The sequence below is a fragment of the Alligator mississippiensis genome, chromosome 7, assembly GCF_030867095.1.
Source record: "Alligator mississippiensis isolate rAllMis1 chromosome 7, rAllMis1, whole genome shotgun sequence".
Lineage (NCBI taxonomy): Eukaryota > Metazoa > Chordata > Crocodylia > Alligatoridae > Alligator > Alligator mississippiensis.
The window spans coordinates 82,893,517-82,910,090 of NC_081830.1; the positions used below are offsets into that span (position 1 = coordinate 82,893,517).

Sequence of the window (16,574 nt, forward strand, 5' to 3'; positions counted from 1 at the left end):
TACAGGCTACTAGAAATGGGCTGCTCTCCATTGCGCTGCCTTGGATAGAGCTTTGTTGGTGACAGCAACAATGGGAGAAGTGAAGCAGATCAGCCATGAGTGCTTCTACTTACCTCCTGAGCTCAGTTCAGAGCAGGACTAGACTGTGTGGTAGCTAAGCCCCTGGTAGCCAAACAATGCTTGCCCGAGCCTCATTGCTGCCCTCAATATGGTAAAATCTTTTAAACAAATGGGCTGTCCAAGTGGCAGGTATTTTCTGTGTTTATTTTCTCTGAACCCTTTAAAAAATGTGAATGCAGTGCTAGATTGGACACAATGTGGGTAGCAGCAGTGCAAGGTTCTCGCACACTGCCCTGCCAGTGTGCCTTGACTCTGTCTAGGGATAAGATGATACTGGAAGGCCTTCTTTATCATGTCTATTCAAAACTTGCTGAGGTTGTTAACAAGGCTCCAAATTGCAGCCATAGGATGTGATGCTGACACCTTTCTAGCAGGAACTGGGCAAAGTTCACCAAGCTTGTTTCATACAAGTCCCTGAACAGTCATCGCTTGGTAACAACTTTCCGTTATTACAGACTGGGGCTGCATCTGAACTTGTGATGTATAGGTAAAAAGCTCCTGTCTCCATTAATAATCCCTGAGCTATTTGGCAATGCGTGTGTGTGCGGGAGTGAGGGAGGTTATTAAATCTTAGGAAAGAATAAAAGCTACAGAGAGAATGCAAGATGATGTGTGGATCTTTATTAGCATGGATTTGGAATGACTACATTAATCACCAACAGTATAGCCATGTAGAGAGGCACGTGCTAGAACGTTCACTATGAAATATGAGAAAATTAACAAAACTAGAGTGTAATGTTCATTGTGAGGATATTTTTTGTCTCTATTCCAGGGTTCACTTTCTCAAATGAATGCTGTTTTCCCATTTTCAGAAACCTCCATAAACTTCTTCGGGCATGTTTAGATGCGCATTTGAAATGATTCAAACCCTGCAGGAATTTGTAGCACTTCAAAAACAGAATTATTCAGTACTGCTCAGATTCTGTATCACTGGGCACATCCACACGAAATGCTTTACTGTGGACCTGACGAATTAGCTCCACAGTAAATCATCACTGTCTACATGTGCAGTGCTGTTAGGCCAGAGTAGACTAGTTAACTCCACCATAGGGACTACTGCATGACACAAGTATTATAGCCCTAGCCTCCAGCGTATCTACTTCTCCCCCCAGCTTGGTATCATGTGCACACTTGCTGAGGGTGCGCTCTGTGCCATCATCCGGGTTATTTATGAAGATATTGAACAAAACCGGCTCCAGGACTGACCCCTGGGTCACTCCTCTTCATACCAGTTGCCAACGAGCCACTGATTACTGCCCTTTGAGCCTGATGATCTAGCCCGTGATTTCCAGTGCTCTATGGTCTGTGCAGCTTCTTTTGTCTCCTTAGTCTTCTGTATGGTCTGCTCAACTAATCTGGTTGCACACTGTCTCCACCACCTAACAGCCATACCCATACATTTTTTACTATTGTTACTGTTCGTCAGCTGTACCAGGACTCTGCAGATTCCTGTCCAAGTCCCCCCATTTCTTTCCTGAAACCTGTACAGACTGCTTTTCTCCATGACCCAGTGTGTCTATACAACGTTAACCTTTGGGGGAATTTGGAAAGAGGAAAGGAGGGGATTAGCTAACTCAGAGGATTCTGCCATTACAGGTTGTGACCCTCTAAGAGAGTAGTTCACCATTTACCAAATCTGGGTTCAGTACTCAGGCCAGTGTTTTTCAACATGTTCATCAACGGTTTGGATTCGGGTATTAAAAGCATACTAGCAAAGTTCGCTGATGACACCAAACTATGGGAGAGTGTGATCACACTTGAAGACAGGCTGGCAATACAGGCCAAGCTGGCCAGGCTCGCGAGGTGGGTGGACCTCAACCTGATGTTGTTTAATATGAAAAAATGTAAAGTGCTTCATCTGGAGAGAAATAATCCACAACACACTTACAGGCTCAGCAGTGCTACACTTGCTAGCACCACATTTAAACAAGACCTGGGTGTTGTGATAGGCAGCAAAATGAACATAAGCCACCAATGCAATGCCATAGCTGGTAGAGCTAATCAAACACTGGCATGCATCTAACGAGCCATCTTGAGCAAGACTAAGGATGTCATCTGCCCTCTCTACTCGGCCTTGGTGAGACCGCAGCTGGAGTTCTGCATCCAGTTCTGGGCACCGCACTTCAGGAAGGATGTGGACAAACTTGAGAGAGTCCAAAGGAGGGCCACACACATGATTAGAGGCCTAGAAATGAGGTGATACGAGGAAAGGCTGAGGGACTTGGGACTGTTCAGCCTGGAGAAGAGAAGACTCAGAGGGGACTTGGTGGCAGCCCATAAGTATATTAGGGATGTACATCAGGGGCTGGGGGAGCATTTGTTCACCAAGGCTCACCAGGGGAGTACAAGAAATAATGAGCACAGGATGATTGAGGATTGCTTCAGGCTAGATATAAGGAAAATCTTGTTTGCAAGTCAAGAACAAGCTCCCCCCAGAGGTGGGGCAGTCACCCATCCTGGTGATCTTCAAAAAATGTCTTGACGCCCATCTTGCTGGGGTCATCTGATCCCAGAGGTGTTTCCTACCCAAGTGTAGGGAGGCTGGACCCGATGATCTGTGAGGTCCCAGCCCCTAACAACTATGAAACTATCCTATGGTGGAGTTATATACTCCACTATGATACACATGTAGACAGTGATGGGGCTGGCTGGGGCATGAGAGTGCTACAGTGTGGAGGCTGCCTAATGGCTAGACCCACAGTGTAGCACCCTTGTGCCCCAGCCAGTCCCTCCACAGCACGTTGAGCTAAGTCGGAGTAGTCCCAGGATGGCAGGCTGACCTCTGGTGCCCCGTGCCAGGGCTCAGTGTGCTATAGCACTGGGCACATGTGCAAACTTTGTTCCCAGGAGCAGTAAACTCTGGTGCAAGTTGTGCTGGATTTTATTGCTTCACATTAATAACATGTGTAGAAGCACCTATTCAGATGTGCAGCTGCTCCCCGGCCCTGTGCCCTCAGCTGGATCACTTTAAAATGCTTCTGCCCTCTCACCCTCCACTGTGCACCACTGAGAGAGGAGCCTGGAGTCAGCTGGGTATGCTAGAGGGGGGAGGAAAGGGGGCATAATGCTTCAGGAGGACCTTTGAAAAGGAAGCACTTAGGTAATCCCCTCCTGCTCCCCAACATTTTCCGGTTGTTCCATTTTGAGACTTGGAAATGTGGGCACCCTAAGCCACCTATTTGTAGACAGAAAAAAGTATAACATCTCATTAGGGTTATGTCAGTTTACAGCAACTAAGGGCTCAGAATAATCCTATCAGTTAAGGGTGAAGTCATTTACTTGGAAAGTCGAGGTGGAAATAAAGACAAAAGCAGGGGTTTATCATACTTGGGTTTTCCTGGGCAAGATGTTGATTGTGAAAGGTGCAGTGGAAAATCTAGAGGAGATGGCTTCTTATTTGGACTTCTGTCAAGCAAGGAGGACTCCTGGTCTCTGCCTAATGGATCATGGGGCCTTGTTGAAAGCTCAGGAAAGTTTATGATGGGTGGCAGGAGGGAATCTTGCTCATTTAAGACTGGAATGCGATGGACAGATCCTGGTATGGGGGAGAAAACATGTTCTTTTGAGTGCCTCTCCTGGGCATGAGGAGGGGGCTCCAGGGGTGGATGAAGTGGTGTATCATGTGGTGGAGGAGGAAAATAAGGACCTACAGGAGGGGGAGTCACTTCACCTGGAGGTGGTGGAAGTGCATGCGGTCCATGGGGAGGTAGTGGAGGAGGTAGTCCTCCAGGGCTGTGTTGGTGATGGCCTTCTTCTTCAGAGGAATTGTGGAGATGCTCAGGTCCTTCTGGGTGGATCTGACTACCACCTGGAGGTGGCGGGCATCTAGGTTGGTGTACATGTCTGTGATGATGTCCACGGCCAGAATGTTGGTGTTTATGATGATGTCTCTGTGATGGACCTACAGGGGGATGTCTGCATCCAGGTCCTTCTTCAGAGGAATTGTGGTGATGCTCAGGTCCTTCTGATTGGATCTGATTACCACCTGGAGGTGGTGGGCATTTAGGATGGTGTACATGTCTGTGATGATGTCCACGGCCAAAATGATAGTGCTGATGATGATGTCTCTGTGATGGACGTACAGGGGGATGTCTGCATCCAGGTCCTTCTTCAGAGGAATTGTGGTGATGCTCAGGTCCTTCTGAATGGATCTGATTACCACCTGGAGGTGGTGGGCATCTAGGATGGTGTACATGTCTGTGATGATGTCCACGGCCAAAATGATGGTGCTGATGATGATGTCTCTGTGATGGACCTGCAGGGGGATGTCTGCATCCATGGCCATAGCAGTGGTGGTGGTCGTGGAGGAAGGGGCATCTGTCAAGCTTTTCATAACCAAACCAAACCAGGGTAAAGAGCAGTTATCGAGGTTTTCATGCAACATAGTGAATAAATAGGTGCAGGTGAGGGGAGGGGGAGAGAGAGAGGAGAGAGAGAGAAAGAGTAGAATTATTTACAAGGTTTTCTCTTGCAGTTTTAGTAACAGTAATTTCTTAGAAATGGGACAAGAGAAGAGGGGTAGGAACATACGATGTCACGTGACCAATCTGCATTACCCAAACGAGAAACCAATGAATGAAACAAATCAACTGGCCAAAATTTTTCCTACAGAGATCTGCCAAAAAATTATCAAAAAAGGACAAGCCTGGCCCAAGGCCTAGGGAGGAGTGCAAAAATGGCATAAAATCACCTTTCCATTCATCTCCTTGGCTCCAGCTTCTTGCCTACAATGTAAATTTACTGACATTGCTTCTTTCTGTTCAGCCTGTGGAGTCTGCATTAGCAAATTAACATGAACCTTCTGTAATGGTAGAGATAACTGATTACGTACCAGGGTGTCATAGATTTCACAGGATATATCGATGGCCTCAGGACCTTCTGTGATGACCAACAGCCTTGTTTCACAGAATCCTACATGCTGCACAATAAAAAAACAATATACGTTCAGGGTTTATAAAGAGGAAGTAGTTGGAAACTGTTGATTGCTCAGCAGCTTGACAGTCAGGCCACTTAGTACCTAGATTTAAGCACCCATTTGAAAAAATTGGCCAATGGTATTTACCTACTAAATAATACTTAAAATACAAAGAATGATTAAGGCCAAGTATTTCGTTGTAAGTACGGACATCCCTTCTGTGTGAGTCTTTAAAGCCTCTTTTTCATGATTCATATTAATTCACTATTACCTGGGGGGGAAGGGAAGGAGAAATCTATTGGACATTTTGGAAATTTATCATCCAAGGCCAAGGGGAGACATTGCCTAATTTCACTCAAAATATGGAACTCAAGTTACCTACATTTTTTTGCTGAGAAAAATAACAATGCATTGTCTGTGGGTGAAAGTGGGTAATACGAAGTGGGTAATAAGTAGAACTACAAAACATGTGTCAGAATAAGAAATTAGACATGAACCCAAGTGACAGGATCCAACTCTGAAATCTTTCCAACTCTAGTCATCTTTGGATTTGCGGTTCTGGATCAACTCCTTATTTTAAGAAAAGGACAAATGCAGATACAGAGCTGGATTTGAACGTTGTTGGTTTCTGGGATTTTGATTTGGGCGTATCATTTTCAGAGACACCTGGAAATATTGTGAGAAGTCTTTGTTGCTCACACAGCTTGCACAAGCTCTTTCACTCAGTGCCCTACTTACAGCATGTGCGTCATCTAGAAAATCACATTCAGATACAGTCACATGGGATGTGGACTTGGAACATCTGGTCTCTTTTATGCTGAATTCGATGATATGTCCTCGACGATCTGCAGTCTGAAAGAGGCAGGGCACGTTATCACCCATTTGAGCATTTAAAATGCACCTTGCCATTCTGAAAGCAATGTTTCTTACAGGAGTACACTCTGGATCCTGCCCACCTTGCTAGTTGACTACCTTCCTTCTTAAACATGCAACCATAGTGAGTTAGGCTTGCGGATTCAGTGTTTAATATAATTCTCTCTCTCCTATAGTGGCAGGTCATCTTGCATGGTTGATTGCCTTTTTCTGTGTCTGTCATGCAGCGTCCATACTTTCCTTGACTAGGGATTGTGCTTTCAGAAAATGGGATCGCTAGATGCTTCATCCTACGCACAACTGCTACCCCTCTTAGAAGTCCAAGGTCCATTGAACTGGAGTCACTCCCACCCAGTGGCAGGAGACACAGCCCAAGCAGTGCTGGACCTATTTTAGAACCAGATTCTTCCACCTCGATTATTTCACTCTGAAATCAGTGACGTTTCTCACAGAGGAAAAGGGCAGAATCTGGCCTTTGGCTTTTGCTGGGGAAAAATCTTCCCTATCAGCCCTGTCCATATCTGAGAAGGCTCAAAGGTGTCTGAAAGCTATCCTGTTCACTCCCCTCCCTGAAGTGTGGGTTTTGTGATGCAGCCCTATATTGCACAGCACAGAATCAAACTCTCCTCCATTGCAAAAACAATGGGGTACAATGACACTAACATCATAGTTACATTTTTGTTTTTCTTAGAGGGGAAATAGAAACACAGCGCATAAGTGGTAGAAACTGTACAATTTCTGAAAAATTATCTGTCTGAATTTTGCTCACTCTGGAGAAAATTTGGCCCTTGATATCAATGGGAGAAAGATCGGGGCTCTAGAAATCACAGCATGGCTAGTAATTGAAATGTTGCAGAGCAGATCACCCATTGCCAGCTGTTCATCGCTGGGCAATAGAGTACATTTTCATTTTGACTCAACAAGTTTCCTATCTTAATTGATGTGCAAGTTTACAAAAAGGAGGTTTTTATTAGATGATCAATATTAAAATGTAGCATTAAAATATTAAATCCTGTTCAGCTGTAGGATGTATCTCTGACAAAGGGGAAATCCACGTACAAGGCCGTGATCTCGCAAATGCGTATATGCCTGTATAACTTCAAACAAGTTAACTTTAGACCTGCTGCTGCAGTCAGTTTAGTGGTTAGCTTGCTGGCACCCTAATGCCAAGGTCTTGGGGGCTCGATTAGATGACCACGGAAGGTCCCTTCCAGTCCTTTTTTTGTATGACAGTGATTCTCAGTGCATAACCCTGTTGACTTTGGGTCTATCCATCTGCTTCAAGCTAAGAGCACGTGTAAGTATTTGGAGAATCTGGACTTAAAATATAAAAGATGAGCTGCGTGGCGTGTTCACAAACAACCAAGGTGTCTTTAGCTCCCTTGGAAGCTTGTGGATTTTGAGCACCTCACAATATTTTGCCCTGTGTTAGTTTGAAGATAGGACATCACCTACCAGTCTTATTGCTTTTTCCACTTTATCCACCTTGAAGTACTTAGTGTGGTTGCTCTCATCATTGTATTTCACCAAGGCTCGCTCAGCTTCCCCTCTGTATGCCTCAACATCTTCTAAAAATTCAGGTCGTACCGGGCAGTCTTTGCACTCGGTTAACTTGTAAGGAACTGTGAAAACAGGGTTGCTAGTCTACCACTGTTTTATTACGTTACTGCTGTCAGGGATGGCAATGTACTTCTGTATAGCTTTAGCATATATCTGTTATAGCATGAAAACACAAAAGGCTTCTTGTAGTGGACCCACCCAACCCTTCATCTCATACACATGAGCTGGCTTCTACTGTTTGAAAATACAGAACTTCCCCAAAGCTCAGTGGATTTCTATTCTTACATTGTTTTGTTCTGTTTTAAAATTGTATCACCTCAAATAAGCCCCCTCCTTAAGCCCATCTAGCTCCTCTCCTGGTCTCCATGCCCATGTTTTGATAGCTTAATCAATCTGACACAGTTTGCTTTTAAAACTTCAGGGCTTTTATAGTTTTAAAATTCATTCTTACCACCAATTTTGCTCTAAACCAGATATGAATCATGCACAGATGAACTAATCTGTCACAGTTACCGTGCATTAGTGGCACACCTGCTTGTGTTTCAGCATTGGAAATGTCTTATCAGCAATATGCTAACTTGTTCAGCTGGTTATTTTACCTGAACTCGTAGTGCAGTTGTACCCATAGAGCCAATTTTTCTTGAACTCCTTGTTTGTATACATGATAACTTTACATTGCCCAAAGACCTGAGAAGAAGAAAAAAAAGATTATTGACTCTATGTAATACTCTAGAACAGGGGGGCAACTTTTTTTTGGCAGGCCTGCCACAAATTAGCCCTGCACCGTCCCCAATTGCCACTCTCCGGTGGTAGAAACTTTAAGTGCCACTTACAGTTTCTATCACTTATGCTCTGCCTGATCTGCTGCTCTGCTGTCTGCTCCCAGTCCTGTTTTCTGCTTCCTGCCCTATCTGCTGCTGTGCTGCTTTGTCCCCACCTCGATCTGCCTCACGCCACACATAGAGGTTCCCTGTGCCATTTGTGGTGCCCGTGCTGCAGGCTGGCCACCCCTGCACTAGAACAAGGCACACAATAACATTCAAAAGGGTCTATGGCTTTCACATTGACTTTGTGGCAGTGACTCAGATAACTGAATGCAGAATTTAGCCCACTTTTTTTTATAGACAGTAACTTGAAGAATAACAAATGTTGTCATAACCAGGACCTTTAATTTGATCCCCTCTAGAATTTGGTGGTTCACAGAAATGGATTTTTTTTCCAAGGAACCGTGGTTTTTATTCTGGTTTGAACAACCGAAAAGGTTTTGCAAAACCAAAGCTGCCTTTCTAGCTTATCTCTAACTGTTCTTGGCTGGAAGATGTTTCCACCCACTGGGGAGTAGCTGCAATGCCAGGAGCATCCAGTAACTGCAGAGCTCATTAACAAAACCTTCTTTCTCCAAAATAAAAGGACAGGCACCAACCCTGACACACAATCTTGATGCTATCCTTATTAGACCCATCTTACCAGTCCCTTGTCTCAATTAAGTTTCAGCCAGCTGGCTTTCATCCCAGATTGCACCATCTGGGTCTGAGGTAAAGGCAATGTATTTCTGCTTGGCATTTGCATATTGATGTCACCACAGACCAAGCGTTTACACTGGCAGTGCCTCCCACATTATCATCACAGATGCATTGGAAAAGAGCTCTGACAAACTGTAACCCTTCAACTTTCTGCCTAACTTACTGGGGTCATGCCCTATGCTGCTTGTACATTATCATTGAACGATTAGTGTTCCTGAACCAAATGAATTACAAGTTGTGGGATATACAGTGCAGTCCCAGTTTTGCCAAACAGGTTGTATGAATCTGCATTTAACTGACAAGGTAGGTAGGTTGACCCTTTCCCTGTCTATTAAATTTTCTCTGTCATTACAAAAAGGTAATAGATCTCATTATATGCAGGCAAGTATTAATGCTTGGTTTCTGCATAGGGATTTGTATATGAACTGCGTGTTTGTGTTGAGGCATGGTTGACATGCAGCACTGAAGAAATCCTGTTACTTGCCAATGAATAGAGATCGGGAAATGTACAAGATTCCCAGTGTTTCCCAGATAAAACAGAGCACGTAGTTTCCAGTACATCCAAAGTTAAGTACAGGAATGACGAATTCCCCTGGAAGAAAAGAACAGAGCAGAAGGTACATTTGTTTGTCAAATTTTGTCTGAAGAAAGCTATCTTTTTTTTTTCCCCCAAGTGACCATCCCACCTCCCTCAACAGATAGTTTCCTAATGCTTAGGGTTGGAAGGGACCTAAACAGATCATCAGGTCGGACCCCCTGCCCCGGGCAGGAACAAGTGCCGGGGTCATAACACCCCAGCCAAATATCTGTCCAACCCCAGCCAAATATCTGTCCAGAACCCAGCCAATCTAGAACTTCCTCAGTTTCTTATTAGGGGCTTTTCTAGGATCCAGGGAATCAATGAGTGAGGAAGGGGCTGTTGCACTTTCCTCCTTTTGGGCATTATCCCTCAAAACATTGGTTTTCTTACCTAAGTATCTCTGTTCTGTATCCAGCCCATTCTACAGACAAATCTCTTCCACTTGAGGTGAGCAGCTACACTTCCAGACATTCAAAAAGCCTGAGCCTAAATTGATTCAATATTTTCAGGGTAATCTAACCTGGCTTGGCTGAATCAGTTTGTAACCCTACAGACATCCCAGAAATGCAGGAACATGCCTGCAGTGGCTCAGGCTAGAAGCCAAGTGGTGCTAGAGAAGCCCTCCCTTCCCTTCGGCAGTGCTGAGCTGAGGTGGGTGTGGCCAGACCCCGGCAGGATGCTTTGGTTAGGAAGGGGTTCCCCCTCTCCCTCCTGACCTGCCCAGCAGGAAGTTGATAACACAGTGTTTATCACCCCTAACTCAGTGTTTATCACCCCATTAAGAAAACAACAGAGGGGCATTACCAGCTATCTGTTGATTCTGTCTTTGTCCCGTCTGCCACAGCACGGACTGTAGCCAGCATGTGGTCTGCTAGCTAATGCTGAGAGTTGTCTGTGTAAGGGAGAGGGGAAGAGGATCCCTCCTTAGCAGAGAGTGGTGAGGGGAGCGGGGGGTGGGGAGCAGTGGGAAGCCAGGCAGACGCCTGCAGTCTCTGCTGGAGCTGCAGCCAGGGAACGGAGGGGAGGAGCCAGCTTTGGTGTGGAGCAGCGAGCCCTGCCCAGCTCAGAGAGCATGTCGGGATGCTGGGGGATTCTGGTTTAACTTAAACCAGCAAGGGATCTGGGCCAGACATTGCATAAATTGGTTTGGCCCAAATCAGCTAAGTCTGATACTACATTCAACCAGGGTTATCTCAAACAGGTTTCAGTCTTTTTGAAACTGGTTTATGTGCCCTGAACATCTGTTCTGTTACAGGTTTAAATCAGATTCTGATCACTTAAACCAGTTTATGTGTAATGTCTGTGCCTAGCCTTGGTGACAGCAAAGGAATTAGACCCCAGGTTTAGTCTGTCACTGATTGCTATGACCTTCAACCAGGCATGCAGAAAGGATGGCCAGGTAGTTCAGGCACAGATGTAGAAGCTGATTGATCTGGGCTTTGTATCCAGCCCTGCTACTGTCTTGCTGGCTCACATTTCACTTCTCTTTGCTTCAGTTCCCACCGCTGTCTCCAAATGGAGATGATAATATAAAACCTGCCTCTCACGGGTGCTTTGAGTCAATTAACTTAATGCGCTAGAGAGCCTCAGATGCAAGAAGCTGTAGGAGTGTAAAATATGTAGAGCTGGTGACTGATTGCCTAATTGCAGATTAAACTCAGACATTTTACAGAGCTGTTGAGGGGATGGCTCTTTTCCTTATGTCCTACCGAAGTCAATGAGAATGGAAGGTACTCAGTATCTTGCAGAATCAGGCTCCCAGATAATAAACCACATCAAAGTGAATCTAAACTGAGATCTTCATCTGGTGTAAATCAGCGTATGTTCATTGATTTATATTGGCATAGCTCCACAGAAGGCAATAGAGCAACACCAGTTTATAACAGCTGAGGATGCGGCCCATCATTTTTAAACCACAGTAGTATGCAAATCAGCCTTTATATTAATACTTACGGTATGTTGCTCATGGGCATCAGTCACCCGAAACAGACTAAAAAGATAGCCGTCTCTGCGGTGCTTATTGATCAAGTCCAGGGCCACTCCTGCATCCGTTTCCACAGCAGCACAGTCTGCAGATGTTGTAGTCATTTGGCTTTGGGCACTGGAGCAGAGCAGCAGTGCAAGAAAGAGTGCTCTGGCTAACAACTCCATTTTGTTTTCAACCTGAGATTACTTTCTCGGCTCTGTGCTGGGCTACAACCAGTAATTTGAGTTTGCATGCGAAGATACAGATAAATGTTTAAAAGGGCATAGTTCTATATGCGAATGGTTCCTGCATAACTGAGGCTCTTGACCTTGGATTCAGATCTGCAAATAGAAAGTAAATGATTAGATGAAGTTCAAGTAAACGTGGAGGACAGCAGGTCAAAACACCTATGACTTAGTGGGGCTAACAGAAACCTGGTGGGATTCATCCCACGACTGGGCGGTACGTATTGAGGGCTATAGATTGTACAGAAAGGACAGGTCGGGGAAGAAAGGGGGGGGGGGGTTTGCACTTTATGTCAGTGAGCAATATACATCAACCCTCATCAAGACAGAATCCAAGGTTGAGGAAGTAGAAGGATTGTGGGTTAGGCTACATGGGGGGGGGGGGCAAGGAGAAAGGGATTTGGTGGTAGGGGTCTGCTACAGACCCCCACACCAAGGGGAAGAAATAGATGCAGGGCTCCTGAGGCAACTCTTGGAGACCATAAAAGCTAAAGAGGCGGTAGTCATGGGGGACCTAAACTACCCGGACATCTGCTGGGAGACGCAGACAGCAAAGTCCCATCGCTCACGCAGGTTTCTAACCTGTGTACAGGACCTCCACCTGACCCAGGAGGTACATGGTCCCACTAGAGGGAATGCCATACTGGATCTGGTATTGGCAACAGGGGATGACATGATAGGGGACCTCCAGATCGGTAGCCATTTGGGAGACAGTGATCACCTAATAATAGAATTCAACATAAGACGGCGAGTGGGTAAGGTAACTAGTAGGGTGAAAGTGCTAGACTTTAGGAAAGCTGATCTCAATGAACTCAGGCGATTAGTCAAGGATGCACTGCAGAGTAGGAGTTTTGAAGGGATGGGAGCCCAAGAAGGGTGGCTGTGCCTTAAGGAAACGATCCTTCGGGCACAAAGCAAGACGATCCCCGAGTGAGGCAAAAGAGGGAAAGGGGCCAGGAGGCTTCCATGGCTGACCAGAGAAATCCAGGGCAGCCTAAGGGCCAAAAGGGGAGCACATAAAAAGTGGAAACAAGGTGAGATCACTAAAGATGAATATACCTCCTCTGCTCGTACTTGTAGGGAGGCAGTTAGATGGGCCAAAGCTACCATGGAGCTGAGGATGGCAACCCAAGTAAAAGACAACAAGAAATTGTTTTTTAGATATATAGGGAGTAAAAGGAAGGCCCAGGGAGGAATAGGACCCCTGCTAAATGGGCAGAAACAATTGGTGACGGACAGGGGGGACAAGGCTGAACTCCTCAACGAGTTCTTTGCCTCAGTGTTCCTAAGTGAGGGGCACGACAAGTCTCTCACTGGGGTTGTAGAGAGGCAGCAGCAAGGCGCCAGACTTCCATGCATAGACCCTGAGATGGTGCAGAGTCACTTGGAAGAACTGGATGCCTTTAAGTCGGCAGGCCCGGATGAGCTCCATCCGAGGGTGCTGAAGGCACTGGCTGACATCATTGCAGAGCCACTGGTGGGAATATTCGAATGCTCGTGGCGCACGGGCCAAGTCCCAGAGGACTGGAAAAGGGCCAATGTGGTCCCCATTTTCAAGAAGGGGAGGAAGGAGGACCCGGGCAACTATAGGCCAGTCAGTTTCACCTCTGTCCTTGGCAAAGTCTTTGAAAAAATTATCAAGGCTCACATTTGCGAGAGCCCAGCAGGACAAATTATGCTGAGGGGAAACCAGCACGGGTTCGTGGCAGGTAGATCGTGCCTGATCAATCTAGTCTCTTTTTATGACCAGGTTATGAAACGCCTGGACACAGGAGGAGGGGTGGATGTCGTTTACTTAGACTTCAGGAAGGCCTTCGATACGGTATCCCACCCCATACTGGTGAACAAGTTAAGAGGCTGTGACGTGGATGACTACACAGTCCAGTGGGTGGCGAATTGGCTGGAGGGTCGCACCCAGAGAGTCGTGGTGGATGGGTCGGTCTCGACCTGGAAGGGTGTGGGCAGCGGGGTCCCGCAGGGCTCGGTCCTTGGACCAATACTCTTCAATGTCTTCATCAGTGACTTGGACGAGGGAGTCAAATGTACTCTGTCCAAGTTTGCAGATGACACAAAGCTATGGGGAGAAGTGGACACGCTGGAGGGCAGGGAACAGCTGCAAGCAGACCTGGATAGGTTGGACAAGTGGGCAGAAAACAACAGGATGCAGTTCAACAAGGAGAAATGCAAAGTGCTGCACCTAGGGAGGAAAAATGTCCAGCACACCTACAGCCTAGGGAATGACCTGCTGGGTGGCACAGAGGTGGAGAGGGATCTCGGAGTCCTAGTGGACTCCAAGATGAACATGAGCTGGCAGTGACGAAGCCATCAGAAAAGCCAATGGCACTTTATCGTGCATCAGCAGATGCATGACGAATAGGTCCGAGGAGGTGATACTTCCCCTCTATTGGGCGCTGGTCAGACCACAGTTGGAGTACTGCGTGCAATTCTGAGCGCCGCACTTCAAGAGGGATGCGGATAACCTGGAGAGGGTCCAGAGAAGGGCAACTCGTATGGTCAAGGGCCTGCAGACCAAGCCCTACGAGGAGAGACTAGAGAAACTGGACCTTTTCAGCCTCCGCAAGAGAAGGTTGAGAGGCGACCTTGTGGCTGCCTTTAAGTTCATCACGGGGGCACAGAAGGGAATTGGTGAGTATTTATTCACCAAGGCGCCCCCGGGGGTTACAAGAAACTATGGCCACAAGCTAGCAGAGAGCAGATTTAGACTGGACATTAGGAAGAACTTCTTCACAGTTTGAGTGGCCAGGGTCTGGAATGGGCTCCCAAGGGAGGTGGTGCTCTCCCCTACCCTGGGGGTCTTCAAGAGGAGGTTAGATGAGTATCTAGCTGGGGTCATCTAGACCCAGCACTGTTTCCTGCCTATGCAGGGGGTCGGACTCGATGAACTATTGAGGTCCCTTCCGACCCTAACATCTATGAATCTATGAATCTATGAAATTATGCCCTTGGGTCCAGCCATGGAAGAGGCTGTTTTTCTTTCTGGCTCTGAGAGATGTGTAATACTGCATTACTAATATGGAGGAAACAGATGAGTTTTTAGCTATATAAGCTGAGACATCATGAGCATACTATGTGAAGGTGCTGATTCTTCACAACTCTTGAGTGCAATGATGGACTGCTGCCAGAGCCAAGCCCCCTGATAATCAGACCCCAGGTGTCTCATGTTAGATAGAGACCAGGATAGTTAATTATATAAAGTGATTGTTGGTAAATTGAGCTCATTCCAACAACAGGGTTTTTAATATAGGCAAATGCAAGGTTATATATCTAGAAACAAAGAAGGTAGGTCACTCTCATGGGAGGAAGGACTCTATCCTGGAATAGAATCAAAAGGACTTGGGTGCCAGCTAAACATTGCTCACATTGCAATATGGTGGGTTAATACCCTGGATGGATCTATAAGCAAGTAAGACTAGATGATATGGATGTGTGACGCTTCGGTCCCTGATTTGATTCAGCAAAGATTCGGCCTGATTCGGTAGCTGAATCTCCGAATCTGAATCAAATCAGGAGACCCTTTAATCTCTCTGAATTGAATTGGAACCCTCTGAATCGATTCGGAAAGATTCGGACACAGACACAGCTTTAAATGTTTTTTCTACATACCTCTAGGTAGCAGGCGGCTCGTGAATGCTGCAATGCTGGGGTAGATGGAGCATCCCACAGGAGTGCAGGGGGCTCCCCTGCGTACTTGGCAGCAGACCCAGAAGTGGACCAAAAGCGCTTCTCATCCACTTCTGGGTCCACCAGGGAGTGCGCTGGGGGGCCTCCCCTACCCCCCCAGCTCAGTGACTGGTGCCTCCTGGGTATGGGGGGGCACCCAGGGTCCCCCTGCAGCTGATTGCTGAGCTGGAGGAGCATGGGGTGCCCCCCAGCTTGCTCCCTGGTGGACCCGGAAGTGGACCAGAAGTACTTCCAGTCCACTTCTGGGTTTGCCACCGAGTGCACAGGACCCCCCCTTCCCTCGCCCAGCCGCACTCCTGTGGGATTCTCCATCCGCACCATCTGCTCCAGCATCACAGCCTTCACAAGCCGCGCCCGGTACCTTGAGGTATGTAGAAAAAACATTTAAAGCTGTATATGGCCGAATCGCTGATTCTCCGAATCAGCATTGAATCTTCAGATTCTGATTTGGCTGAATCAAATCAGGGACAGTGATCCAAATCAATTAATTGAATCACTGTCCCTGATTTGGGCTGAATCCAAATCGAACACAGCCTGTTTCGCACACCCCTACTAGATGACCTCTTCGTAGATTGTTGGTGAGACCCTTGCGGGAATCCTCTCTCCACTTCCAGTGTGCACACTTCAGGATGAACATTGACTCATTGAGAAGGATTCACAGAAGAGCTACAAGAATGATCTGAGGCATGAAAACCTGCCATACAGTGAGTGACTTCAGCTCAAGCTATTCAGCTTAATGGAAAGAAGACTATGAAAGAGGTGATTTCCTCACAGTCTACAAGAGCCTACCCAGAGAGAAGATTGTCGAAGGCAGAGGGCTCTTTAGTCCAGAAGACGGGACCATAACAAGATCTAGCAGCTTACTTACAGAGACTCCAGGTATAGATTTTGGGGGAAGCTTCATCTTTGCCCAGTTGAGACCTCTGTGCTGGCATCACTAAAGCTAACATGGATCTAATGATATGGCTTTTGTCTACTTGTGAGCATCCCCTCTTCCCTGTGAAGTCAAATCACAATTGTGGCCATCTGAGGAACTCCAGGAAGCACCTTCTTGCTATAAAAGTGTGTGCTGGTGCTTGGCAATGCCTAG

The 16,574-nt window shown here is 46.6% G+C and overlaps 1 protein-coding gene across 1 annotated transcript; it reads right to left on the reverse strand.

Moving 5' to 3' along the window:
• Nucleotides 1–726: 726 nt before the first annotated feature.
• Nucleotides 727–11,810, reverse strand: HRG (histidine rich glycoprotein). The gene is made up of 7 exons (XM_014611010.3): nt 11,525–11,810; nt 9,476–9,583; nt 8,068–8,155; nt 7,364–7,530; nt 5,774–5,887; nt 4,952–5,038; nt 727–4,445 (listed from the first exon to the last, which is right to left on the reverse strand). The coding sequence occupies exons 1-7, from the start codon at nt 11,720–11,722 to the stop codon at nt 3,396–3,398; spliced, it is 1,812 nt and encodes a 603-aa protein (XP_014466496.1). The 5' UTR covers nt 11,723–11,810; the 3' UTR covers nt 727–3,395.
• Nucleotides 11,811–16,574: the final 4,764 nt, after the last annotated feature.